Below are 26425 nucleotides of genomic sequence, written 5' to 3'. Positions count from 1 at the left end.
TTACTTACTAATTATTAGGCCTTTATAATTTATTTATAAAGTAGTAAAGCTATAATAAATAAGTACTAAAGTATATAAAGCACTTTACCTTTTTACTTACACTTTATTAGTAGTAATACCTCTTGTTATTAAATTTACCTTTTTTTACTATACCTTTAGTATATATTAGGCTATTATTATTATTACCTTTAGTTAGGCTAAATATACTATAGCCTACTTAGCTATAATATAGTAAGTTATTAGTAAAGGCTTTAACCCTCTCTAGTGCTATCTTATAAAAAGACTACTAGTTAAGATTATTCTAATTACTTATTATTTTACTTATTACTATATATAAATCTAGCTAGGCGCTAAGTATACTACTTTATAATATAGTAATAAGATTATTAAATTAGATTAATAGCTATTAATAGTTAGGTAAGTTAACTTATACTAATTTAGTATAAGCTAAGTTCTATTTATTAAGCTATATAGCTAGATCTTTTTTAGTAGTTAAGGCCTTTTACTAAGCCTTTACTAACACTTTACTATACTTATTATAGGCGTACTTTATACGTTTTTTTTTAGTTATTCTTACTACTACGCTAAGCTTATTAAGCTATTTAGCTAGTAAATTAGTAGATTTATAACACTTTTCTTAAAGATTAGTAAATATAGTAGATTTAACTATATTAGCTATGTCTTTAACGTCTTTTTACTAAGTAGTATACTTATATACTTCCTTATAATAGTAGCTTATATAGCTATTTAGATATATAAAGTTATAAGGATTAAGATTATTTAGTATTACTATATATTTAGTTTTATATATAGTCCTATTAGGTATAGATATAATAGCTTTACTTTACGCTATATATATCTATATATAGGCTTAATAAGGTATCCCTATAGTTACTATAGCTATAGTAGCCTCTTAGTAAGCACTAAGCTCCTCCTTAGTTAAAAAGTATAGATATTATATTATAAGTAGCTTTATTAGTTTTCTTAGATATATTTTAAGAATTAATTAGTCTGCTGTTATAACCTCTAGGTTAATATATTCCTAGAGATTATAACGCTTTACCTTTACTTAGATAGCGTTAAGCTATATAAGCTAATTACTATATAATTATAAGATAGTTACCTTATTATTATTATTCTTATTAATTATTATAATAATATTAATTAATAGATAGATATATTAGTTATTATAGACATACGTTTTAGACTATTAATTATTAAATAGTAGGGATTATAATAGTTACTTAATTAATTCTATTATATGTTATATCACTATAGTAAAATCCTATAGGAACAGAGAAATCCCCTTATTCCTTAGTTAGGAAATCCTAGGCTAATCCTAGCTATATTATTAGTGGACTTGCCCTGAAAGTGGGGCTAATTTACTGTCTATTCCCTAACGATTTGCCGTAGGGCAACCGTGCATTCGCCGGTTAATTCACGTGTAATTCCGCCACATTTAACAATTAGTCTTTAATATAATAATATATATTTAATAAATAAGATATATAGTAATAACTATATATATATTCTAGTTCTAGAGTATTAAGGATAATAGATCCTAATTCCTTCCCTCTAAATAGGTCTATAAATCCTTTTATCTACCGTATTAGGTTGTCCCTAGGACCCTATCCCTTTTCCAGGTTAGCTTCTATAATAGCCGACCATGTCCGCTGTCCCCATCACAATAGATAAATAGAGCAGCCTTTCTTTATATATTAATCTATATAATTTTACGTTTATGTATAAAACACTATTGTTTTATAAAGCTAAAGAAGTTGACTTTGGGGGGCTGGATCGGACGATTCCGGGATTGAGCTACACTTTTGCTTACCCACTGTAGGTAGTAGAAGGTGATGCCCCACAAACACCCGAAGCAATAAGCAGACCACCAACTCGGCAGTCCAGTTACATAGTGGAAGCGCAATGCATCAGCAGGCACCAACGACGTCACAGCGTTATTGATAGTGCCCGGCAACCGCTGACATTAGCCTTTCAGCTGCTGAGGTAGCCTTACAAACTTGCCCGCCATCTTTCTTTCGAGTAACCGCCAACATGGAACGGGCCCCGAAGAGACCGCGTCTTGCCCAAGATGTCGAAGGTTTCGAGACGGCATCAAAGCCAGATATTCCCCTATCTCTGGGCCGGGCAATCAGCCCTCCCAGCAGGAGAAATCGGCGGATAAGATCACCTTTCCAACTCACGCGCATCCGAGACTTGCCTGAAGCTGCGAACCGTGACACCGTTGCGCTCAAGGACATTCTCGGGGACCCTCTGATTGCCGAATGCTGGGAATTCAACTTCCTGCACGACATACATTTCCTCATGAGTCACTTTGACGCGGACGCCAGAGACCTCGTCAAGGTCCACGTTGTTCATGGGTTCTGGAAGAGAGAGGACCCAAACCGGTTGGCTCTCCAGGTCAGTTGACGACGATTTTTACCCCAAAGGGCTACAATGTTTATAAAGTAGCAGGAAGAAGCAGATGCATACCCAAATGTAGAGCTCCATAGCGCGTTCATGCCCGAAATGTTCGGCACCCATCATTCGAAAATGATGATCCTGATCCGCCACGACGACTCGGCCCAGGTGGTCATACACACCGCCAACATGATAGCCAAGGATTGGACGAACATGACCAACGCTGTCTGGCGATCACCCATGCTTCCACTCCTTCCAAACAATTATGTTGAAGATGCTCCAACAAACGACCATCCTTTCGGAACAGGAGAACGTTTCAAACATGATCTTCTTGGCTACTTGAGAGCCTACAACGCCCGCAGACCGACTCTCAAATCTTTGGTCGATCAGATTTGCCACTATGACTTTTCAAGTGTGCGGGCTAAACTGATCGCTAGCGTCCCTGGGCGTCATCCCATCCACGACACTTCACAGACAGCTTGGGGCTGGCCGGCGCTTAAGAGGGCTTTACGTAGCGTCCCTGTACAAGAAGGAAAGTCCGAAGTCGTGGTTCAGGTATCATCCATCGCCACTCTGGGATCTTCAGATAGCTGGACCCAGAAATGTCTTTTCGACTCTCTTGCAGTTTCCAAGAACAACTCGTCAAGCAACCCCAGACCGAAATTCAAAGTGGTTTTCCCCACCGCGGATGAAATTCGACGAAGCCTAGACGGTTACGCCTCTGGTGGCTCAATACACACAAAGATCCAGTCTCAGCAACAGGCAAAGCAATTACAGTACCTGCGGTCCATGTTCTGCCATTGGGCGAACGACGCCCCTGACGGAGAGCGTAGGTGGCAATGTGGTTGTGGAGGAAGGGATTTACTAACGTTCTTTTAGCTTTACCTGAGACGGCAACAATCCGAGAGGCTGGCCGACAACGAGCAGCACCACACATCAAGACCTACATTCGCTACGGCGAGAAGTCGATAGACTGGGCCCTCGTCACATCGGCCAATATTTCCAAGCAAGCATGGGGAGAGGCAGCGAGACCGTCTCAAGAGGTCAGGATCGCATCTTGGGAGATCGGAGTATTGGTGTGGCCTTCCATAATAGCAGAAAAGGCGACCATGATCGGAGCCTTCGAGTCAGACATGCCTCAGAAGGACGCAGGAGACGGAGATCCAGTGGTGGGAATAAGAATCCCCTACAGTATTCCGCTTCAGTCATATGGCAAAGACGAGATACCGTGGGTGGCGAGTATGGTCCATACGGAGCCAGACAGTATGGGAAGATTTTGGGGCGTCGAATAGGCTAGATTGCCAGCAATCGTTACGCACGCGGCACGGAGCGGGTTGGCTAGAGCGGCTCTGGTGTCATTATATTGAACCGGGATTCTTGCTCGGTAAACATCATAGCCTTAACCATTGCTAATCCGTATCAACCGTGTCATTTCTCGTGGCATTGTAGGCGGGTGCAGTGACTTAGGCGCCAACAGCCTCGGGCTCTTTGTTGGCGTCGTAGCCGTACTTCTCCTTGAGGCTGTTGACGAGAGTGACGTACTTCTCCTGGGCCTGCTCAGGGGTAGTGCCTTCGTCGACAACCTTCTGCCACGCGCTCTGCTTTGCCTTGCCCTGTCGCACGAATCGAGATTAGCGCCATTCACGTGCAAACCCCGAGAGCTCGTTAGCTCGTTTGAAGAGAACGTGTCCTTACCTTGAGGTCAAACATGCCAGGCTTGGCGGCAGTGGAGATGTCCTCGCCGGTGCCGACCTTATAGAGGCCTGTGGAAGATTAAGAGTCAGCTTCCTGAGTTCTGTGGCCGAGGTGCGCGGATTCAAACGCACCGTAGAGCTCAAGGAGCTCGTCGTTGCTGGGCTTGGCGGTAAGCTTCTTGCTGTCGATGACAGCCTGCTTGAAAGCTTCGCTCTGGGGGGCAGACATGACGTGTAGTGCCGTGGAAGAGCGTTGAGGGTTGTTGTTTTTTTGCGGGGGAAGGGTCTTGGGTTGTCTAAAGTCGCAAGTGTGTGTGTAGCTGTGAACTTATATTCCAGGAGGGGACTTGTTGGGAAGGCGGAGGAAAAAGGGTTGGCCGCCTTTTGGCGGGGTTAAAGTGGTGAACTGGGTCCCACACACCCGCTTGCATCGTATGCGCGGGGCAGCTGATGCTGTCATTAGGGACACTGCACCGCCACAACGACAAAGAAGATTGTGCCTCAACTCCATTCTGGCAGGCTTGTGCTTGCTCGGGAACACGGTGCAACTGAGGTCATACAGGTACACAACAATGGTACTAACACAGTCGGAAAAACACAGTACAAGCCCTGCAGTTAAACTTCCCTGAGCTTAGGCCGACGCGCGCAGTGAGGGGTAGGGCCAGAGCGGATGCAGGTGGCTTCTCTACCTCGGCTTAGTTGCAGCTACCTCCTACATCCTGTCACTGGCCTCATCAACCCAGGGAGTCATTTCCTCGTTGACGGGTTCGCCGCTTCAACACGTCATTTCTTAATGCACCCCACTCTTTGGTCAGGAATCACCAAATACGGACGATGTCCATCTAGGAGAGGATGCTCAGCTTCAACATCATTTCGACAATAATGATGCCAGACTGGTACGCCAGACACGAACGCGTAAACACAACGAAACAAGAGTCGTTATCTGACCGCTGACTGCAACCGCATCATTTCGGGTTATTGTCTGTACAGCCAGCAAGATATGATGAGGTCTTGCTCTACGGCCAGCCCTTGTAGTGTATCCGCTACGTTGTGCACCATGCCATGAAACCGACAGATGGAGAAGAGGGTACAGCAGAGCGCCTTGCTAGCTGAGCACAGCGGTTGTTATTGCACCGGGAATGTCGAGGTCCTAATTCTGCTAGAGCCAAGTGGTTTGTTTATCCCGAAAGACTGATTTGGACGCACAGTTCTCTCCATCGTGGTTGACAAGCCTGGCGCATGCGAGCGCCGTGATTGCTACATTGATGCTACGGCAAGTCACATCCTCCCAATCAAGACAATTACCGCGCGCGCCCCGGAGGTTGCTCAAAGAGACTTGTTTTCGTCCTTTGTTCAGGTCCGGGCGAATTGGGAGGCCTCGGTACTCAAAGCCGTTCTCCTACATCGAAGCACATGGCGGCTTGCTAGGTTTCTGGCCGTGGAGTTAAGGCCAACCAACAACGGACATCAGTCCACATAGAAACAACGAGGAAACACAGCCAATCTTACCTACACCCTCATTAGCCCTTTTTCTGCGTCCAGTTTCTGTATCGAGCATAGACTCTACGCTTGTTTTTCGTCTCTTCCCTCCCGCGCACCCTCCGCCGTCGAATGACAGCCCAGCATGTTGTCTTCTTAGCGTGGGGAAAGCCCGGACGGCCAACGGAGGATCAACGGCCAACCCGCGCAAGGACGGACATTGAAGCCTTGCTTGAACAGACCCTCTGCCCTGCCAATTACATGCTGTGCCACGACCGGCACGGACTTGAAAGACTGAAACCTGTACGAAAATACTAATGCTCTGAATCCGCATCGACCATGAGCGCAACCTTGAGAGGACGCGTATCCGGACCTAGATGGTGTGGTAGAGAGGCGCCACAGATCCTTGCGTTTTGCTTTTTACGCATCTCAGACCTAAGAAGGCTGTGATCACAGTATGAATAAATACCGGACTTCTCGCTGTTTTCTTGAAGCATCGGATCTTGGCCTTGAATGCACCTGGCGGCTTGAGAAACTGTTACATCAGCTAGCACTCATCACGCCGATTCCCGGAACGAACACGCATACCATCATCACTGCAGGCGGCGATCGTCTGCGCGTCCCCATCCACGAACCCAATCAGCGTAGAAACCGGACTCCGGTAATACGAAGAATAAAAAATGGTCAAGACGGTCGTCATTCTCGGGGCGGCATACGGCGGCCTGGGCGTCGCTCATCGACTGCTCAAGTACACTCGCCAGACAGAGGAGGATATCAGAGTGATATTGGTTTCAAAGGTATGCGACCCCTCCAATTCAACTGCTATAACACGACTCTGGAACAACTGGAAAATCGGATGGCTCTCGCAGGGCTCGATGGTTGTGCTAGCCTTTGCCGGAGCTGCGAGGACGAGGGTTGTAGATGGCCCACGCTTTATGTGCGCGCGGGCCGAAGAATAGAGCACGTCAAGAGCTGGGGGGTAGTTTAGAGAAGAACTTAACCAGAAAATACCGCGTGTAACAGGCTGACAGAAGTGACAGACAACTCATTTCTATTGGAACCTGGCCTCTGTCCGGGCCGTCGTGCCAGGCATCGTCAAAGACGAGCAGATCTTCCAGCCCATTGAGTCCGGTTTCGCCCGCTACCCCAAGGAAAGCTTCGAGTTCGTACTCGGCACGGCCACGGGCCTAGACGTGCCCCGTAAGGCGGCCCTCGTCTCCACCCCGTCCGGCCCTCGATCCCTCCCCTACGACTACCTCGTCCTCGCCACCGGCACTCGCTCCGCGAGCCCGGACATGCCGTGGAAGAGCGCCAACTCGCACGAGGAGACCATCGACCTACTGCATGAAACAGCGGAGAAGGTCAAGGCGGCGAAGCACATCGTCCTGGCCGGCGCCGGCCCCACCGGTGTCGAGTGCGCCGCCGAGATCCGCTTCGAGTACAAGGACAAGGAGGTCGTGTTGCTGTCGGCCCATGAGGAGATCCTGGCAGGCGACACCATCGCCAAGGGTGTAGAGAGCGAGATCGTGCGTCTCGGCGTGCAGGTCAAGAAGAACGCGCGGGTGAAAAGCTCGCGTCCGCTGCCGGATGGCAGGACAGAGGTGACGCTCGCGAACGGCGAGGTCATCACGACCGATCTGTACCTGCCGACTATGGGACTCGTCCCGAATACCGAGTACCTCGATGCCAGCCTGCTCGACGAGCACAACTATGTCAGCGTGGATGAATGCCTGCGCGTCAAGGGCGCTGATAACGTCTGGGCGTGCGGGGACATCGTCGCCTCCGCGCGCGCGGGTTTCTTCCTCGCGGACAAGCAGGTGCGTCTGCAGACCCCTCTCCTTCGCGTATACGCTGCTGGAGGTGCCGCGCGCAACACATGACTAACGCTTATTACAGGCCGCCGGCGTGGTCAAGAACATCGAGCTGGCCATCAAGGGTAAGAACCAGCTGGCTATCAAGGGCATGCCCGTCGACGTCTTCATGTGCTCCACGGGCCGCAACCGCGGCGCCGGGCGCATCGGCTGGGTCAAGGTGCCATCCCTCTTCGTTTGGACAGTCAAGGGCAAAACGCTCGGCATCCACTGGACTCAAAAGTATATCAATGGCACTTACTGGTGAAGGAACATATGTATGCACTCGGAATCGGTGCTTCAGAACTGTGATGTCATGTTTGGAAGGCAATGTAGAGGCGTTTTTTCTTTTCTTTTCTCTTCACAAATCTCTTTTTTGGCGTTTATTTACCTACGACTGACTTCCTCTACTAATCAAATGAGGCTCGTGGCCCCCCTTCTCTCTTTTAAGAAAGGTGCATTTGTCCTGCTTCATACAACCACTCTTCCCTTCTCATCGATGCAAGCAGGGGGGAGGGGCAAATATTATAGTTTTACATGCACGTATGCGTAAACAGTACGACGAAACAAACTCCCTACATTGAACGTGAACGGTACCCAGCCAGACCAGCTCCCTTAGCGGGGGGAGGGGGTTTGAAAGAAAAAAAGTATCACCAAGCAAGCTGCCCGAGCGCACCCCCTGAAAATGACGAGAAGAAAACGCTATTTCTTTTCTTCTCTGGTGATTTCCGTGCATCATGTCTCATCTGCTAAGCTTCTCGTCTTCAATCTCCCTCCGCAGCTGCTCAAGCACGTGCTGCCGCGACGAGAGGTGCGTCTCGAGGCCCTCGACCTGCTCCCTGACCGTCTGCAGGTCATCCGATACGCTCTGGAGACTAGCGCCACCCTTGGCCTTGCTGGCCCCGTCCTCGAGATCGCGCAGCTGCTTGCGCTTATAGTCGAGAAGCTGCTCGAGCTCGCGCTTGACGAGGGCGGGCTTGCTGTCCCGCTTGCCGCCCTTTTTGCGCTCGACGTCAGCCTCGACACGGGCCATCTTCTCGTCCAGCTCCTGCAGCTGCTTCTTGAGGCGAACCTCCTCCCAGTCATCCGTCTTGGCAGTCGAGAAGTCGGTGCCGCTCGACTTGAAGCCGCTGCGACCGAGGCGGGTGAGATACTGGTCGCCGAACTTGGCCTTGCGGCCTGTCGCCGTCGAGTCGTCGGCCTTCGTCGCCCAGCGGGACGCGCCGGGCGTCTGGTTATCAAGCTGGTAATCGATCTTGTTGCGCTCGAAGGAGGCGCGGAGGGAAGCGGGGACGGTGCGCGGAATTCGAAACCCTTCGTGGCGGTTGTTGAGGATGTGGAGGAAGGCGAGGCAAGCATCCTTGTTGATGGAGGGACTAGCCGAAGGGTTGATGAGGTTCCATGCCGAGCGGATGTCGGTGTCGGGGACGTCGAGGGATTCATAGAGGTCCTCTAGGGCGGTGACTAGATCAATCACGCATTAGCAAGTGGCTCGAGAGGTTTGCAGATCTTCAGTATGCGTATGGAACGTACATGCCACTTCTCCCCGCGCATCCCGGTTCTCTTGGTATATCGACTCGTACTTGGACTTGTCTTGGGGGCTCATGTACCAGTCGAAGCCGTCCTTCAATCCGGGCGAGTCCGGGTCGTCCTCGACCTGCTCAAACGCCACTTGCCTCCCCGTAAGCGCGCGATTCGCCTGAACAAGATGTGCTTTGGACTCGGGCACCAGCCAGTCGGGGAGTGTCGTCGGTACGTCTGAGTATTCCTAGCAACCCAACCTTGTTAGCACTTCCGCAACGACTCCCCCCCCCCAACTCCATATTCTGTCAACAAAGCGAGCAAATACGCACGCCGTTCAATATATCAAAGATGACTCTCATCGCAACGCAAAACTCTTCAAAGTCGAGGTTGCCGTCATTGTCGACGTCGGCGAGGTCCCACACCCGCTCGAGCTGGTTGTCCGTCAGGCCGCTGTTCTTAAGCACCGGCGCGGCCTGCTCGCCCGTCAGGAATTGACCTCCGCCTGTACGGGCGGAGAAGATGTTCCAGTATGTCTCGATCTCTTGCGCTTCAATACGAGGAGCCATGTTGTGCGTAACGCTTGTGGAGGAAACGTCGGCGGGACAGGAGGACAGGTTGGTGATTGGGGGTGGGGTTGGCCGGTTTGTAGTCAACTCGTGAGGTCCGACTTGTACGTTTGCGCGCAAAAGGTGTACGGACTGGGTGTACGGGGGTCACAAAGGACTCTGGCGGGCGGTTCGTGAATTGTTGAATGTCGAACGGAGATGAGTGTGTTAGGCCGGGGAGGTGTGGATGTTGCTGAGTGGAACGTCGTCAGGCCGCGTGGGAGCTCGGCCAAGGATGTGGAATTGGGGTAATCGGCTGGGTGGGAGGCGGTGCTTCTGTAACCAGGTAGGTACCGTAGGTTGGTACCTTACTTGCAGTAGAATTGGGGCGTGCGCTCGGTGAAGAGGCTCGGTGATGCAAACTTGACCCACAACGCACTTCCAGGGATCCATGCAGCCTTAGCTCAGCGCATCTTATGTAACACACATACATAGTCCCCTTCCGAGCCCGACGACATGACAACTCCTGTCTCCCGAATAGTTGGGTCAAAACGGGTCACAACAACTACGTTCCTTGATTCGTCCTTGTCGTGCATGATTATCTATTGAGGCGGGAAATGGTCTGTGATCCCTGCATGTTTTCAATCAAGAATGCTATCTCGTCCTTAGCTGATCATCAGTGGATGGAAGGAGTGCCTAACAATCGTCTCATGTTACGAGGAAAGCCATGACCGAAGCATACAGAAGCCGATTTCTGTGAAAACCCCGGATCAGATTTCTATGCTACAAGCTATCGCAAAGCTGGTACATCAAACAGAATTAAGGAGCATTTTTTCCAGAGAGCCAAGTCAAAGTGTCTTCTTAATGAAATTCATAATCAGACCAGCGACAGACTGCGAGCAACAAAAAAGGCTGTGGAGAAAATAAAGAGCTGCAAGAGCCTAGTTCAGCGCGCAGACGCAATCATCGCGTGCTTGTTTCAATTCGTTTGCCCTGCTTTCTCCCCAACAACAACGTATTCTTACAAGTCACTCTTCGCTCATCTTCTTGTCCCGAGCGTCAGGATGGACAGCAAGCAGTTTCCGGTTTGGCCAGTTTTTTTCTGATATGTTGAGCGATGATGTTGAGGCTAGGTGGATTTCAGCATTTGCTGGAGTGTGCAGCAGTAAAGCGGTAATCGGCTCAATCCTGCAGTCTCTTTTGAATGCCAGAAGCACATTGGGTGGCTGCCTGAGGAGACTGTCGAATATCGGAGCGTACCTGGCCGGAAACTGGAGAGAAAGCTACTTCAGCGCCGAGTGTCTTCTCCGGGCCACTTGGGGCAAACGAAGGCGCGGCAACGTCGGGCATGGAGTAACTGAGGCCATGTCCTCGGCGAGCTGTCAGGGCGAGATTCTGATGAGTCTCCCAGAATTCCTCATAACTATTGGGGCGAAGGTGCATCACGACATCTCTGCTGACATTGGTCCGAGTCTGTGAGAGATGCGGCTCGGGGTGGGTTGCATGAGGTGCGTTGTAGGGTTGAAAAACATGAGAGCAATACTGTGGCGATGATTTCGCCGAAGTACTAGCCGATGCCGATGCCGCGATTGGAATGGTTGCCGCAGTCAATCCTTCAGTAAAAGCCTGGCAGCCAGCTTCTTTACCAGTGCTTGGATCAGGAGCGGAAGCTGGGTGGCCACCATTTGAGGTGCGAGAAACATTTGTAGCAGACACCTGGGCATTGGGATTGTCTGCAGAAGCCTGGAGCGTGGATAGCTGATCCTGTGTCGGTTGAGTAACAAGGTCCTGCGGTCTAGGGTGCTTTCGCGGACGGCCTCGACCACGCTTGACAGGCTGAAGTGTATTTGCAGTGCCCGTCTGCAACTGAGTGACAGGCTTTGGGTTAGGGCCTAGCTGTGGCAGGCTTGGCTGGAGTAAATTGATATTCTCCTTCTTCCGTAGAGTAGACTTATTGGAATTCGATTTGCGAGGCCGCTTGGGGCGAGGTCGGTATTCCTCGTCGCTATCGGATCTTTGCCTTTGAGTAGACTTGCGACTGCTTAGTGCAGCAGGTGATTCGGGATAATTATCGATCTGGGCCGGAGAGGTGGCGGCCCTTTTTTCCTGCTTTGTGCTCTCCGGCACGGATATATTTCTAGTCATGCTCTTTGAAACGACAGGGAGCGGTGCTATCGTCTGCGCGGTTGTTTTTTGACCCAGGTAATTCTGCGTGGCGTAACTGCTGGCTTGGCGATGCGGATCTTGGAATGTTTTGCCAGAAGACGGAAAGTTGGGTCCAGGGCTACCTGGGAACGTGTTCCCGAAAGACGGGAAGCTGAGTGTAGAACCGCCCATGACTGAAGACGTCTTGAGCTGGCGCGATTGAGAAAATTCTCCTTGGTTGATATAGCTTGGATTGAGTGCAACTGTTGGAAACGCAGCATTATTCGTGCCAGTGTAGGTCGGCATGTAGTTGTGACTTTGCATGCCCACAGGTACTCTCTCGGGGAACGAGTATGTATCACTGCCCAGGTTTGGTCCCGGAAGACAGCCTGGCAGATGAAGAGACCGAACAGGAAGCAACAATCGGCCTACTGAAATCTCACCGCTCATAGTGTGGTCAGATTCAGCCTGTGGCGAGGCCTTGCTGATTTGAATGGTTGGTACCTTCGGCCTGGGCAACGCCTTCAGCCCATCAAAGAGAGGTTGGGGCTCTTGCATTGAGTTCTGTTCCTGCAATAGGATGTTCTCATCTTTCTTTTGTACTGAAAAATCAGGGTAGCCACTCAAGTCGACAGATGGAACCCGATGTTGTGAAAGCAACTCGGGGTCGTACAACTCATCCATTTTGCGGTAATTGATGGTGGTCGTCAGCGAGTTCTTCTCCTTGTCAGTGTGTATTCTCGTCTGAGTTGTGAACATGTATCAAATAACCTTCAACCCGAAAAACATTGGGTCTCAGAGGCTGGAGGGATGAAAATGAATGAACGCCACTTACCTGGCTGCTTACAACAACGGACAACTTGTCCTGGAAAGTCAAGTGAGGAAGGTAGGCTTCGAGTTCACCCAGACACTTCGCTAGGTTATGGAACTCCGACTGAACTCCTCCAAGCCATAGCAATGATTGTCTGGCCTTGTTGCTTTGCGGCAGTTTGATATTTTTGACCTCCAGGCTCCCCATCCCTTTGTCTAGGATCACGGAGCATGCAGCCATGATCTCGGGCTCAATAGGAAGTGTGTGAAAGGTGGTAGAATGACCGCGCCACTTGTTGACCTCCTCAACAAACCCAAACTGGCCTACTTGGAGCAGGTAATTGATTGCCTGAACCCGCTCATGGTCCTGAAGAATATCAGTCGGAAGGCAAGGCCGCTTGAGAGCGTTCGTCTTGTCTGCACTTGCCCCAACTCCTTTAGCCATTTGAAGGAGAACTTCAACAGTAGTTCCGCTTATCTCATTGGCCCATTGCTTTGTCTCTCGATGACAACGGATGTATAGACCAACAAAATCCATGATATCGGTGACCTTCATCTTGAGAAGTTGCGTGGCAGGCACAAATGCTTTGTACTGGCAAAGAGCCAAGAGAAGGACCCATTGCCCACCAAGGGTGACCTGGCACCACTCGATGGGCTCCCCAATATCTTCAGGCTCGGGGCTGCCCCAGTCCAAATCATTAGTCACATTCAAGAGGAACTCTTTGAAGGGTTTGCCTCGTTCAGGACTTCTCTCAGAAATGTTGTGCGCAACCGTTTGGCAGCTGTTCTCATTGTTATCAGCTGCAGGCGTCTGACAGCCCTCCTCATCACCTGTTGTTATTAGCGGAGTCAGGTCATAGCAGTAAGAACTCACTTACTTTCATCGTAGCCTGAATCTGTGTTTTTCTCATTGATGTCACCCCTCTCTCTTGCCGCAACATATGCGTCAGCGCGGCCGGGCTGGTTGAGTGGAACACTTGGAAAGGAGCAATGCCGGGGAAGAGTGTGATCAAAGAGGATGGGTGGATGAACCCAGGATGGGATTTGTACACCATATGCCTGTGACTCCTCATAGTGACCAGGCTTGTGCGACAAAGTCGACTGCCGAAGCTTTCGACCGTCACTTGCTGCCTCTTCCTCCATGAGAGAAATCGCACGTGATGCTTTAAGATGAAGGAGGAGAATAAAGATGAGAGGATAGTAAGAAAAGGTAGTGAGGTAAAGAGCTTTCGGAATGATACTGTTGAAGATACAGCGAGGTCAGTAAAGGATTCTGGCCAGATGAGGTATCGCAAACCGCCTGGCAGAAGCAAAGGCAACATTGGTGGTGAGAGTGCAGGAGGGAGGAGGGATAAGTGAAGAATTGAGAGAAAATAGAAAAGAGTTTATGAGAGTGGAAGATTGTGTTGTGTTGGAGAGCCTAGTGAAAGTACCTGTCTTCCCAATTGCAAGTAGGAAAGAGAAAGAGAAAGAGAAAGAGAAGGAAGGAGCGGTGGGTCTGGTAGACAAGCCGGGACAGTTGCTCCTTCCCTCTGAAAATATGTATGGGGGCTCAGTCAAGTTCTGGGAATGCCCACGTAGATACTTAATAGCCTTGAAATGGCCTCTTAAAGCAAAGTATAGTTGTTCAATCTCCAGCTTTGTCTCCCTCTTGGGCATGTTTTCCTCACAGGTGAGATGCAGATTGTTAGTAGCTATCTAGCTAGATCTTGCTTTCAGAAAATGGAGAGGTGTGTTTTCCTCCCATCTTAAATGCCGTTGGACATCTCATAAGATGAGATACACTTTTCTTCTCTTTCCCTTCGGACATGTCGAGGCGTCCACGCGATGGATAAACCTTCACTGTCAGATAACGGAGCCAGAGAGAGAGTCCCCATGAAAGCCGGTTTTCAAGGTACCAGCTGTCTTTATCGTTATCATCTTTCATCGCAGCTTACAGTTATTGTTCAGTGTTCGGCAAGCCCAGCCCAAAATTCAGTAAGATGTGGATGAACTCCGCAGAAAGCACCTTAAACAACCACGTTGCATAGAAGGAATCTTCGCGATCTTGAACAAGGGGTACAATTCTTGCTCTAGTGGCAAGGTCTCGGAGTCTATAATTGATGACAAAAAAGTTGTTGCCAACTGAAAACGGGTATATCGACACCCCTGACGCCTATCCATGGTTCCAACCGAGTCCTCTTCTTATCCCCTGAATGCAATAGCGATATAACTCCTTGGCAGAAAGATGGTAGTCGTCATCCCGTCAATGCTAGAGTTCCCGTCTTTCATGTGTACTATTCCTTCTCCTCCCCCCTCGCACGCAGGTCTCACGATATCTCCTCATCGGTATCCACCTCACCTGACCGTCGACGTTGTTAGCTAGGATGCCAAATCACGATCGACGAAAGGAGCAAATCTGCCCCGGTCCTGATAGCGTTCACGATCTGTGGTGAATGTCGTATAACCATCATCTGCTTGCATGTCATCCTCATCAAAAATTGATTCAATCCCTCTCTTTCCCCCACCGCTGGGAACGGCGAACTGACTAGCCCGGGGCACATCTCTTATTGCGCTTGAAACGCTTCTCTGAGCATTGAGTATATCCTCGTATGCCTGCAGCATTCTTTTGCCATCCTCGTCAAAGTTGGCGGAGAACCGCTGAATAGAGATGAACTGGACAGCCGAGACCATGTCCTTCCCGTACATGTTCATAATGTAGGCCGCGACAACGAAAGCTGACCGGTCGTTTCCCGTCTCACAAACAACCAACACCTTGCCACTCTTGAAGGTGTCGCTGTCGATAACCATTTGGCCTTCCTGCATGGGCATCGCCTGGCTGCGATACACATTGAGAAGGTGTCCGTTGATCTTTGCCACAACCTCGGGGAAGCCGCGGATCAGCTGGGCGTTGTCCAAGACATCCAAGTACTCAACCAAAATGCCCAGCTTTTGAGCGACTTTGTCCACACTCATGAGTCTGGCTTGGGCGACTCTTGCATGACGCGTCACTATGACCATGGTGATACCCTCCTTTGCAAGCCAAGTCTCGTCGCGAGCGACAGACAAGGGACCGAGATAGAGAAAGTCCAAGATTGTCTGGGCTTTGCGGCGGGACTCGTAACTCCACCCCACCGATCTGTCGGTGGCTGTCTGGGTTTTGTTGCGAGTGATGATTCTGAGATCCTCACTTGTCAAACGCATAGCGTCGACATTGTCAAATGAGGGAACGATGGTGGCTGCTGCAGGTCCCTTTGGATAAGTCATAGGAATCGGAATATAAGGCGGACTCGGGGGCCTGTGGCTGTATGGGGCAGCGGCAATGGCGTCCGAGAGGCGTTCATTCGAGGTCTCCATGTTGCCTTCTGCTTATGAGGGATTTGAAGCAGAATCCGTTGATGGTGATGGTAACGGCATGTGTTTCGCCGCCCGCGTGCGCACTGACTCGACACCGGTAGGGGCGGTTTCGTTCGTTCCCTGCCTCTCACTTTCCAGGCGTAGCCGGCAATGCGAAAGACGTACGTAGTGGCCTAGAGAAGATGCGTTTTTGAGATTTGTGACAGCTTGACTTGAGCCGGATTCCGACGTTGGGCGAGGCGATGTTAAGTCTGGGTGATGTTGATGTTGAGTTGAGATGTGGAGTTGGGGAAGGCACAGAATCGGGGTCGCACGAGGAATCTAGGTTTAATCGGTAAACTGAGCCGTGTCTAGGCCTCAGCGTGCGTCTGAACCGCCCCACTCGGCGCGGCGGCCTACCTACTTGGGTGTACGGTAGACCCGCCAGACAGCTCTAGAGTCAACCCTGTGTCCGTCCAATTCAAATGTCGCTTCTTCCCAACAGGTACCAAACTCTGGATGATGCCGGGCCAATTGGGAGCAGACGCCGTGGTACATGACCGCTATTTTCCTTTTGTCAGTCTCAACCTTGCATATGAATAGGTACGTCTTGCAACGAGAAGAGGTGAAAAGGTCAGGTTCGCACGTTCAAGGTGCAATACATGGATGGCAGTAACAGGCTTTTGAGAAGCGGCTGATTCTTCGGTCGGGTTTTATGCAGGTTGCACCTGCTTCCAGGTCGTTTAGCGAAGCTGCAGCATCCATGTTGGTCGCACAGCATACCTCCACCGGCTACTGCGGATGACTGTCCAGAGGGATTCGGGTCTTGCTATGCAAAGGGAAACACTAACGAACCCACGTGTGCCTATCGATAGATGAGGCTGTCCCCACCTACCCTGTTTGTGGTAGCGTCACAGGTTTGTATATGTAAACCACTGCTGACGGTCCGCCCGGTTGATTGAGGTGGATGGTTAAGTATCATATCCGGACGCAGCGGAGCACGGGTATTACACTACTAAGTGCAACGGACCAGCCAGTTTTTCCCACTTCCCTCATCTTGACACCAAATAACTTGCTGTGTCAACCGTTAGACAAATCACCGGATTCGACCCAATTAAGGCTAGACGTTACTAGAAAATCCAACCTTGATTGTAACATTCCCGCGAAAGAGAATAATACACTCCAGGAGTTATTTCGTTCAAGCATTGTCTATTCAAAAATACGTAGGACATCATGACCAAGGTAGTGTGCAACCGTCTCATAAAGCGCCTTACAACTCTTCGGAAACAGACTCGCCCTTCTTCTCCAAGGCCGTAAAGTCGGTGAAACCGAGCTCGTAAACTAGTCCAAGGGTCATCTTGGCGTGCTCGAGCATGTGGTCAAACGACAGGTACTTGATGGTGTCATCAACGCTGTGGATATGGTTGTCCGAGTACTCGAAGGCCGACTCGATGACGAACGCCGAGGGATAGCCGGCCTTGCTGGCGGAGGCATGGTCAGAGCAGGCATATCCGCACTTGGTCTCAACATAAGGAACCTTGCAGTACTGTAGCTTTGGTTAGCATGATGGCGCGCCAGTCATGGTGAGCAACTAGATCGACTTACCTCAACAATAACCTTCTTGATGAAGCCGGTCAAGCCAGGGTCAACAAAGTCAGTAATGACGCCGACGCTCTCGGGCTGTCCGGCATCCAGAGTTCTTTGCACGAAACCAGTCATGTCCTGCTGGAGCATGGCCTTGATATCACGGCCTTCCTTCTCGTACGACGAGAAGATGGCCTGGCTACCAAGCAGGCCGCCCTCCTCAGCACTGTACCAGTGGAATTCGATTGTGTTGTCGGCCTTGCCAGAAACGATGTCCTTGGACTTGAGCAGAGTGCGGAAGGCTTCTAGGATAGTCATGGAGCCGCTGCCATCATCGTCGGCACCGGGAGCCGCAAGAATCGAGGGCAGCCACAGGTTGATGGAGTCTTGGTGGGCGCCGATGATGACGGTGCTGTTGGACTTGCCGGGTATGGTGACAATGATGGAGCTTTGCTGCCAGGTATGGGGGAAGGGCTGGGCGTAGACGTTCTTATCGGCGCCAGCATCTTTGATGATGGAGTCAATCTTGGCAAGAAGCCACTCGGACGACTGGCGGCCATAGTCGGACTTATAATAACGGGTATGGAAGCTGGTGAACTTCTCGAGGTTCTTCTGGATTTCAGACTTGTCAAGGTCCTTGAGCAGAGGCTTGACTTTGTCTTGGAGAGAGCACTTCTCGGGGAAGACGCTCTTCGTCTTTGTGCGGAGGCGAGTGGCGCCGAGGTCCTTGTGATCGGTGATGTCGAAGAAGCGGTTACCGTTCTGGGAGAAATAATGTCAGTGTGGCATACAAGCAGTGGAAACAAGGGGGTCCTACTCGGCGGAGCTCCCACTTCTCCTCCTCAGTGACCCAGCGAGTGTCGCCTGGGGCGAGCTCAATCAAGTACTTCTCGGGCTCGGAGCCGGCAGGATACAACTGGACGCGGTTGATCTCGTCTTCGGCAAGAAAGCGGGCGCTGACCGAGTGCGCAAGTATGGTAAGAAGCGAAGCTTTGGCGACCTTCATCTTGGAAATGGGGATGCTGGAGAATGAGTTTGGAGATGATGCGGGATGTAAGTGGGCGGATGTGGATGTTGAAGGGAAGAGGGAAGTCGGTTGTCGTCACCTCGGCTGCACTGATAGGTGCCTAGATAGCGACTCCGCGGGTCTGCGACAGCTTGAGCTCCCCTGTCTCGAATCGCACATCATCCCCGCGCGTTGCCTGGCTGGTACGCGGTATTACTGGCCAAATGCTGTTGGGTGGGTACCTGACCTTGGGTACGTACCACGGATAGCCGCTTGGGTCATCCGAACCTCACGTCATCGGACTCTTCCTTTTCCAGAAGGTGTATACGATGGCGAGCCCACCAAATGCTACAAAGAAGCTTGATCAGGACATGGGCATTGCGAGACAGCTACCGAGTGCGACACCGGGCAGGCGACATCTTCAGCTTCAATGGTACGTACGTACATTGCCTAGGATTGAATGATATTTTCTTTCATCGGGACCCCTAAAGAACGCAAAAAGACATGCAACACCAGGCATTCGCCGGTCGTCTCCGACCCGACTACTACTCTGGCCCTCACTGGTTTATCTATGAGAGAGCGGACGGGATCTCGAGTTCTCCAGTGGGTGTGGTCGCATGTGATAGGTGACCAACCTGAATATGTTTATGTATGCTGTTACAGCGCACCAGCTAGATGATTGTAATACCATGAAAAGTCTGGGCCGAACCTCGATTGAAAAGTGCGATGATCCTTCTGTTCAGACCCAAGACCTGTGCAAGCATGGTGTGAAGAGACAATAGCTATCTATCGTGAAGGTGGGCGTGCCCAGGGCCTTGCATCATCTCATCGCAATCTCATGTTTCCAGCCCCTCCGGTTCAATATACTGAAATACTCAATCTGTTAGTATTATCTGTCTTGCTGTTGAACACATATTCCTCGTCGAAGTTCCCTTTAAGAACTAATGTTGGGTCTAATATGAGATAAGACGCGACGATACAAGTCATGCGGTCAACCCGAACTCTATCAACCTAGTTCATCCCATCACGGTCTTCTAGAGCAGCTCGGGTAAGTTTCAAAGGCGTAGTTTTGGTAATTAGCGAAAAGCTGCGTGATAAAAGAGACTATCGAATCTCAATGCACGTTTAGACACAATTCAAGATTATGCAGGGCACCATAATCTCGGTCCGCACCCGAGGTCTTGGCCCTTGCGGCCTTTCAACGTCCTTTGCACTCTGGCTTACATGATGCCACGATGACGGTGCAAAACATGCCGCTCTCCAACGACAGAATATCCATGTCGAACATCTAATATGAGCCATAAGTCGTTCACTACAAGCCTGGGATCAGGCCAGAGTCCATGCGTTATACTGGGACCACTGTAGCCGCGCGGCCTTGACTGTGAGTTTGTCTTCAAGCTCTAGCGGTCGATATATCTTTTGGCTTGTAATTACGGTTCGATTTCTCCCTAGCATTTTGCTATTCATGTCGTTGTTTTGAGCGGCATGGCTGCAAACGTGTCCCTCTTGTGGCAGGCCTCCCAAGAACTATGCAGCGTGGAGAGTCTTAGGTCGTCGCTATGTGTTTTGCAACACAGCGGCCTGCTTTGGTCGTCGTCCAAGTCTTACCTATTGATCACTACATGTTCTCTTATTACTAGCGCTTTGAACGCCATCATCATGTCATGACATATCACCTTTGAAAAGATGCGCCGAAAGACGCAATCGACAGCCAGCTTGATGGTGTTCGTGAGCCCCCTCCCATGAGCTCGGTCGGCCGGGATCCGACCCCATGTGGCTCACTGCGCGCATTTCAGCCCCAACCATCGAGACCCAACACAGTATCCATAATCACCCACCGTCACGATTCAGTATTGCTTATTCGATGATATCACTACGGCCACGGCCAGTCTCCTAGTTGAGGTAACCAGGTGACCTACCGGCTCCCATCCGCGCCCCTCTGGCACACTTTCGAGTTTCCCACCTGGTGCTAGAGAAAAGGAAAAAGGCACAGACGGAGAGAACGCGATAGAGAGCCGCCCAGCTGCTGTAGCGAGTGCACATTGGTGCGATTCCCAACGCGGCATCGCGGCTTCGCCCTTTGAACTCTATCCGAGCCACAATCCAATCGCGGGGCCTACGACTGGATTTTGTCTTTGTTCCTCAAGGTAAAGCAAAGTAGGTCGACGAAGTAGGTAGGTTGTGTTAGGACGGACGGATGCGGGTGCTCGGACGACAATGATATCACCCCAACAGCGCCGCATGTTCCCCAATGGCCTCCCCGCGCTCGGACGGCTTCCAGAGTAATCTGCGTCCGACGGGCTAGCAATGTGAGTAGCATGACGTGAGCTAATCTCTCTCGATTCTACTTCTACACTACGACACACCTCACACCTTGCAATTCAGCGGCCTCTCCTTGGACCTTACACCAACCTTAGCAGGAAGTTACTTGCAAGCAAACAAAAACACCGACGGGGTCTATCAACCTCGAGCGAGTGTATCAACAGCAAGATGGCGGACTCTAGCCCCCCGAGAAAGAATTTCGACCTGATCAAGCGCGGCGTCAAGAAACCCAACGTGCCGGGCACCCTCACCTTCATCGGTCTCCGCGGCCTCGACCCGTTTCTGCAATACCAGCTCATCGCCGGCGGCCTGGGCGCCTCCATCCTCGGCCGGATTGGCGTGCGCTCCATCCCCTTGGACGTCGCCGCGCTCTCCACGACGGCCATCTCCATCCTCGACAACCTCAGCCTCCCACTGCCGCACCTCATCCTCCTCGGCATGTCCGTCGGCTCCTTCGCTAAGCATGCCTACTGGCTCGTCTTCCTCTCGGCCGAGGAGTTCCCCGTCTCCAACGCCATCCCCGTGAGCTTTTACAACACCCTCGTCAACAGCGCCAACTCGCTCCTCCTCATCGCCGCCTCCACTTCCGTCCTCAACTCGCCCCGTTACTTCCCGGGCACTGCCCTGCCCTACCAGGTCGTCCTCGGCAGCGCCCTCTACGCCGTTGGCATGTTCCTCGAAACCGCCTCCGAATGGCAGCGTAAGCAGTTCAAGGACAGGCCCGAAAACAAGGGCAAGGTCATCAAGAGCGGCCTCTGGAGCTGGGCGCGCCACATCAACTACGGCGGCTACGCCATGTGGAGGGCTGGGTACTGCATGGCCGCGTCGGGTTTCATCGGCGGCACCATTATGGGCGTTTGGCAGGCAGTCGATTTCCTCACGCGCGGTGTGCCGGCGTTGAATGAATACTGCTCGAAGCGGTACGGCGAGCAGTGGACGCAATTCAAGAAGGAGGTGCCATGGGTGTTGATCCCGGGCATCTACTGATGGATTGGCTGGGGTTCGATCTATTACTGTATCTTATCGTCAAAAGTGGTCAATTGCCATTCGGGGTCGGCCGCAAGAAAAACGAAACCAGATTTCCATGGTGTTCAACCATAGTGGCACGTCTTCAGCTCATGCTGCGAATGTGAGACAAAGTCCTTTCTGCCGAAGTTGTCTCAGCTGGGGTATGTGAGTATCCTGAAACTGTGGACTTGCTGTCGTCCGCAAACATGAGTGAAAACCGCATGAAGAAAGTCGTGTCAATACCCAACCCGCGAACCAGCGGGTATATGCTCTCCTTCCTCACCAGACGACGCTCGCTCGCTCACATGCTGTCCTCCATCTGTCGACTCCGGACCTTAGCCCAGTCGTCGCGCTCCTTCTTTCCGCCTTGCTGCTCCAAGCCCATGCCGCGCTCAACCCACTCCTTGCTGCCCATGTGGCTCAGACGAGAGAGCGCACGCGCAAACGCGAAGGCCTCCTCGTCGCCCGAGAACAAGCCCTGGAGGCCCTTGATCGAATCAATGTTGTGGTCAATGTCCTCAAGGAGATGTGTCGCGCCGCTATCGTTCTGGCCTAAGTCCTTCTTATCCTGCTTCCCCAGCGATTCCTCCAGCTCGGCGCGCGAGACGAAGAGTTCCGTCAGGGGCTTCTCAGTCGTCAGGACAAGCTTCGCGTGCGACTCGTAAACGGCGTCGATGAAGGTGATGAAGCGACGTGCCAGGTCCCGCTGGCGGTACGTCATTCCAGGTACGTCGGTAATGACAAAGGCGTCGTAGTTGCGCACCAGTTCGAGGTAGTCCGCCGCCGACGTCGCCTTGCCGATGAGCTCGTCAAATGTGAACCACGCACAGCGCCCGCTGACGCGCGGGACGTGGATCTCGCGACCCCAGACGTTCTGCACCTCCGAGTGCGGCGCCGGGTTCTCGGGGTCGCCAAGGAAGTTGAACCACTTCTCGGCGTGGGAGTTGGCGTGGGCGTCAAGCGGTGTATGGTACACGCCGGAAGGGGGTCTCGGGATCTTGCGGTAGTCTGTCGGCGAGTCCAGATTGATAACGTGTAGCCTGCTCTTGAGCAACTTGATCGCCGGAACGAAGGATTCCCGCTGAATTCCGTTCTTGTAGAGTTCGTCGGGGTGCCGGTTCGAAGTCGTGACCAGTACGACGCCATGTGACATGAGCGATTCAAGTAACCTACCAAGGTATCAGTCAGTAGCCGTCGCTCAAGCTCCTAGACCGCACCCCGCACCACCATTTACCTTCTCAAAATCATGGCGTCCGCCACGTCTGTGCACTGGAACTCGTCGAAGCAGAGAACGTTGCCCTTGGCTGCAATATCCGCCGCAACGAACGGCACAGCGTCGATGTCGACGCCGTGCTGCATCTTCATCTTGTGGAGCCGCTTGTGGACGTCCTGCATGAAGTTATGGAAGTGTATTCTCGTCTTGGTCTTGACGGAGCTCGGAAGTGTGTCGTAAAAGAGGTCCATAAGCATTGTCTTGCCGCTGCCGACGTCACCATAGAGATAGAGACCGCGGGGGAGGTTACTCGGAATCGCGCCTATCGTGACCCGGGCCCCCTCGCCTCCGCCGAACCAAGATCCAAACATCGACTTTGCGGGTTTCAGGGACTCGAGAGTCGGGTGGACAACTTCAGGCGCGTCGTAGTTGACCAGCTCATCGTGGAGGTGCTGGAGGCTTTGGATAATGCCTGCCGAGCGTCAGCATGTGATCCTCGGTTCCTTGCGATCGGGGTTGCCTCATACCTCGTTGGTGCTCGTCGTTGCGCAAAACGCCGGTGTCGACACGGTGATCGTATTCTTGGAGCGGGCCATGATGGTCCTTTGCGACTGTCTCACTTCAGACTCTGTGCTGCTGTCGTCGGTGGTGTATTCCTGGACCTACCACTATTTCCTTCAGTCGCAGCTGAAACCGTCGATGCTTCCCTCCTCTGCCCTCTATTACCGGAGAATTCTTTGGGAATCCTCGCAAAGTGGCGGATTGTGATGGTGTCTGTTCGGGTTACTAGACATGATGTACAGAGTGAGTGGCGGAGGGCACTGTGCCTCGGGAGACTTCGGGCGATCGGCAGCACACCAAGTCGGCTGAGAGGATGCAAAGATCCAGCTCTGCGCATTGTAGCTGGAGGGAGATGCTAACAAAACACAAAGTCTAGGGGCATTGAAATGAAATAAAACATGTTACGCAAGTATGCGCGCTATATCGGTGATGTGCAGTGTTGGATTAACGAAATCGCTTTGAGAGTGGTGTACGGATAGGAGGAAAGCGACAAAAACAGTCCGGTTGCCGGGAAAGTGCAAGGTCCCTTGTAAAATGACGCTATTGCCTACCACACTGCCGCCGGCTCTCAGAACTGGTGCCGAATTGAGCCAGTGGAGGACTGGAAAATTGGCGGCAGCAGAAGGGTGGGGAAGCCGAAAGAAGCCGAACTCCGGACCATGCCGACATCGGTCAGCTCGGTCAGTGTGTGGCGGGGCTCCCTAGCCGAAATGTGGCGATGACTACAAGACTGAACGTCATGATTCTCCGTCTGAATAGGGTCTTCTCTCCAACGGTCATATCGAAGGGTTCTACTGGACTTGTTGGAAAGGCTTTTCATGGCAACCTCTATTCGAGACCGGTGACTGCCAAGTCCACCTAAACTCGAGTGCACAGCCGTGGTGGCAGACAGATACCAAGAAGAAATTCTGAAAACCTACCAGCGTCATCAAGTGGTCGCTCACTGTATTAGAATGAGGTCTAGGTTCTCTTGTAATCAAAAGACCGGAGCCGCATTTTCTGAACAGGGGGGCCGTAACTTACTAGACAAGATTCAGGCTTCGAGCAACAATCGTCACGGTTTTTTTTTTCCTTTCTTCTTCTTTGTCCCCCCCCCCCCCCCCCCCCCCCCCCAACACACATAGAGAAAACCTGAGCGCATTCTGAACCTCAATATTAACTACGTTGACGGTGTTCGTCGTGCTCGTAAATGCGGTCGGACAGTACCCTGATGGCGATGGCGGCATCGTCATTGTTCCGTATGGCTAGAACTTCAAGTCTTCCATCATGCCTGATTCAAGTAGTTCTGCGCCAGAGTAGGCCATAAAAACTTCACTAAATTCACACTACAGTTCAAGGCTTCCTTCCTTCTTTCTGAGGTGTTAGGGAAGAATCGCGAACTTATTCAAGGGTAAAGTAACGGGGCATCAGAAAGTGGGGGAGGGGGGAAGCTATAATCAACATCGTAACGCTTACTGCCTTGGAGTCTTTTAGAGTCTCTTGAATGAAGTCGTTTTACAACCCTGAAACACTCATTATGTTTTTAATACAATACGTTAACCGAAGTTTTTGTTAGCCATAAGTGCGCCACTAAAGTCGGCGCGCCGCAATGCAAAGATAAGTCAGACTGCCAGGGCATGACATGACTGGAATTCAAGCAGAGGCCAGGCTTCAATTTGTCACTAGACCACCCCGAATCAGGGTTTTCTGCTTCGTCTGCTTTCAATGCAGTTTGCTAATAACAGCTTTGCTCACCTCTTCCCTAATCTCCAGTCATTGATCTAGCAACCGTATTCGCTAGATCCGGTCGTCAGGGAGGATTGTAGAGGCGGTACTTGAAAAATACACTCGACTATAAGTCACATTAGTGTTGAGTCTGTCCATAGCGCCAAAAAAGGGGGCGACACTCGTCTCTGGCGCCAGCGGCGGCTTCCCTCCCCGAACAGCAACAATCCATGTCTCAAGACGCCGACCTCCAACGACCCCCACGGGCTAGATAATGCCACGAACAGGCTTAGTTGACTCGGTGCCTGCTGTTGGAAACAACACCATCCACCTGACACCATGATCAGTTCTCACACGGCGCCAAAATCCTTCGTCTCATGCCCCTGACCGACCAAGATCGGCAGAGATGCCACAACCATTCCATGCAACCGGCCGCCCAGGCGTAGCGCCTGCAGTCACCCTCGCAGGAATTATTATGAATGGCGGTCTAGTAGACTCAGAAAAGGTGGGGGAAGTGGTTGAGCCCAGAAAAGTAGGTAATATCGGTAGTAATCAGCCTAGATTGGTCGGCTGATGAGAGGCCGCGAAGGGAAGAGGAGGGGTCAGTTCGCTCAGACTCGTGCGGGACCGAACAACTCAAACTGCTGGCAGAAGCAGCGCTCTACTCGGTTTTATGCAAGCTGAAATGGCTATAAACTCTGCCGTCTCTCAGGAGTATCGGTCGATGATATATCATGGGCCGACATCGTGACCGCCAAACTTTCGAACGATCAGAATACGACAGGTATGAGGTTTGATGCTCCTTTTTCTGACCACAGGAGTGGCAGGACTCAGCAGGACGCACAGAAAAAGGGTTTTGGGTTGACTGAGGCCGCAGCCCTATCTGCCAACTAATAGCTTCTTGAGTAAGAACATGTGGCAATAGGCCACGGCTCTATCGTACGCTCCGGACCACAGACACGTCACACTGAGCGCCAAACCTTATTCGTGGTGTGGATGCGTCGCCGGCCAAGTTTAATTCTCTGATTTGAATCTCTTCCGCCTTGCCATCATTGGTGATTTATGAGACTTTTGGGGGGGGGCAAGGAACGGAGGTGAGACTGGGAAGCGCCCCCCAGCCCGCCACACCCGCGCCGATGTGGATACTATACCCTGAGTAGCTTACATCCGACAGTAGAGCAAGCCCATTGTGTTCCTTTCTCTGTTATGTTTTTCTTACTCTGCCCTTAGTAACACCCGACTGC

At 51.4% G+C, this 26425-nt stretch overlaps 10 protein-coding genes and 1 non-coding gene across 11 annotated transcripts; 3 read left to right on the top strand and 8 right to left on the bottom strand.

The window, feature by feature from the left end:
- Window positions 1–2055: 2055 nt before the first annotated feature.
- On the top strand, window positions 2056–3713 carry GLRG_08388 (tyrosyl-DNA phosphodiesterase; the record flags this gene model as incomplete). The annotated part of the gene is made up of 3 exons (XM_008099073.1): window positions 2056–2421; window positions 2476–3250; window positions 3301–3713. 3 exons carry the CDS (start codon window positions 2056–2058, stop codon window positions 3711–3713), a joined length of 1554 nt encoding a protein of 517 aa, XP_008097264.1.
- A 171-nt stretch (window positions 3714–3884) lies between these two features.
- Window positions 3885–4344, bottom strand: GLRG_08387 (acyl CoA binding protein; the record flags this gene model as incomplete). Its single annotated transcript, XM_008099072.1, has 3 exons — window positions 3885–4034; window positions 4117–4184; window positions 4248–4344. 3 exons carry the CDS (start codon window positions 4342–4344, stop codon window positions 3885–3887), a joined length of 315 nt encoding a protein of 104 aa, XP_008097263.1.
- Window positions 4345–6274: 1930 nt separating this feature from the next.
- GLRG_08386 (uncharacterized protein) lies at window positions 6275–7712 on the top strand (the record flags this gene model as incomplete). Its single annotated transcript, XM_008099071.1, has 3 exons — window positions 6275–6391; window positions 6635–7411; window positions 7491–7712. 3 exons carry the CDS (start codon window positions 6275–6277, stop codon window positions 7710–7712), a joined length of 1116 nt encoding a protein of 371 aa, XP_008097262.1.
- A 474-nt stretch (window positions 7713–8186) lies between these two features.
- GLRG_08385 (uncharacterized protein) lies at window positions 8187–9534 on the bottom strand (the record flags this gene model as incomplete). The annotated part of the gene is made up of 3 exons (XM_008099070.1): window positions 8187–8908; window positions 8978–9212; window positions 9298–9534. 3 exons carry the CDS (start codon window positions 9532–9534, stop codon window positions 8187–8189), a joined length of 1194 nt encoding a protein of 397 aa, XP_008097261.1.
- A 1161-nt stretch (window positions 9535–10695) lies between these two features.
- Window positions 10696–10863, bottom strand: GLRG_08384 (uncharacterized protein; the record flags this gene model as incomplete). The annotated part of the gene is made up of 1 exon (XM_008099069.1): window positions 10696–10863. One exon carries the CDS (start codon window positions 10861–10863, stop codon window positions 10696–10698), a length of 168 nt encoding a protein of 55 aa, XP_008097260.1.
- A 1319-nt stretch (window positions 10864–12182) lies between these two features.
- Window positions 12183–13611, bottom strand: GLRG_08383 (uncharacterized protein; the record flags this gene model as incomplete). Its single annotated transcript, XM_008099068.1, has 3 exons — window positions 12183–12209; window positions 12494–13291; window positions 13519–13611. The coding sequence occupies 3 exons, from the start codon at window positions 13609–13611 to the stop codon at window positions 12183–12185; spliced, it is 918 nt and encodes a 305-aa protein (XP_008097259.1).
- Window positions 13612–14829: 1218 nt separating this feature from the next.
- Window positions 14830–15804, bottom strand: GLRG_08382 (dual specificity phosphatase; the record flags this gene model as incomplete). Its single annotated transcript, XM_008099067.1, has 1 exon — window positions 14830–15804. One exon carries the CDS (start codon window positions 15802–15804, stop codon window positions 14830–14832), a length of 975 nt encoding a protein of 324 aa, XP_008097258.1.
- Window positions 15805–17053: 1249 nt separating this feature from the next.
- GLRG_08381 (peptidase family M28) lies at window positions 17054–18373 on the bottom strand (the record flags this gene model as incomplete). Its single annotated transcript, XM_008099066.1, has 3 exons — window positions 17054–17329; window positions 17389–18129; window positions 18185–18373. 3 exons carry the CDS (start codon window positions 18371–18373, stop codon window positions 17054–17056), a joined length of 1206 nt encoding a protein of 401 aa, XP_008097257.1.
- Window positions 18374–18874: 501 nt separating this feature from the next.
- GLRG_12530 lies at window positions 18875–18990 on the bottom strand. Its single transcript, XR_001139464.1, has one exon. It is a non-coding gene; the product is annotated as a 5S ribosomal RNA (ribosomal RNA).
- A 1873-nt stretch (window positions 18991–20863) lies between these two features.
- GLRG_08380 (uncharacterized protein) lies at window positions 20864–21682 on the top strand (the record flags this gene model as incomplete). Its single annotated transcript, XM_008099065.1, has 1 exon — window positions 20864–21682. The coding sequence occupies one exon, from the start codon at window positions 20864–20866 to the stop codon at window positions 21680–21682; it is 819 nt and encodes a 272-aa protein (XP_008097256.1).
- Window positions 21683–22004: 322 nt separating this feature from the next.
- Window positions 22005–23710, bottom strand: GLRG_08379 (AFG1-like ATPase; the record flags this gene model as incomplete). The annotated part of the gene is made up of 4 exons (XM_008099064.1): window positions 22005–22872; window positions 22938–23388; window positions 23444–23527; window positions 23704–23710. The coding sequence occupies 4 exons, from the start codon at window positions 23708–23710 to the stop codon at window positions 22005–22007; spliced, it is 1410 nt and encodes a 469-aa protein (XP_008097255.1).
- Between the last annotated feature and the right edge of the window lie 2715 nt (window positions 23711–26425).

The sequence above is a fragment of the Colletotrichum graminicola genome (assembly GCF_000149035.1).
Source record: "Colletotrichum graminicola M1.001 genomic scaffold supercont1.38, whole genome shotgun sequence".
In the NCBI taxonomy this organism is placed as follows: domain Eukaryota; kingdom Fungi; phylum Ascomycota; class Sordariomycetes; order Glomerellales; family Glomerellaceae; genus Colletotrichum; species Colletotrichum graminicola.
The sequence above is the reverse complement of the archived record's forward strand: the minus strand, read 5'-3'. Positions and strand labels throughout refer to the sequence as shown.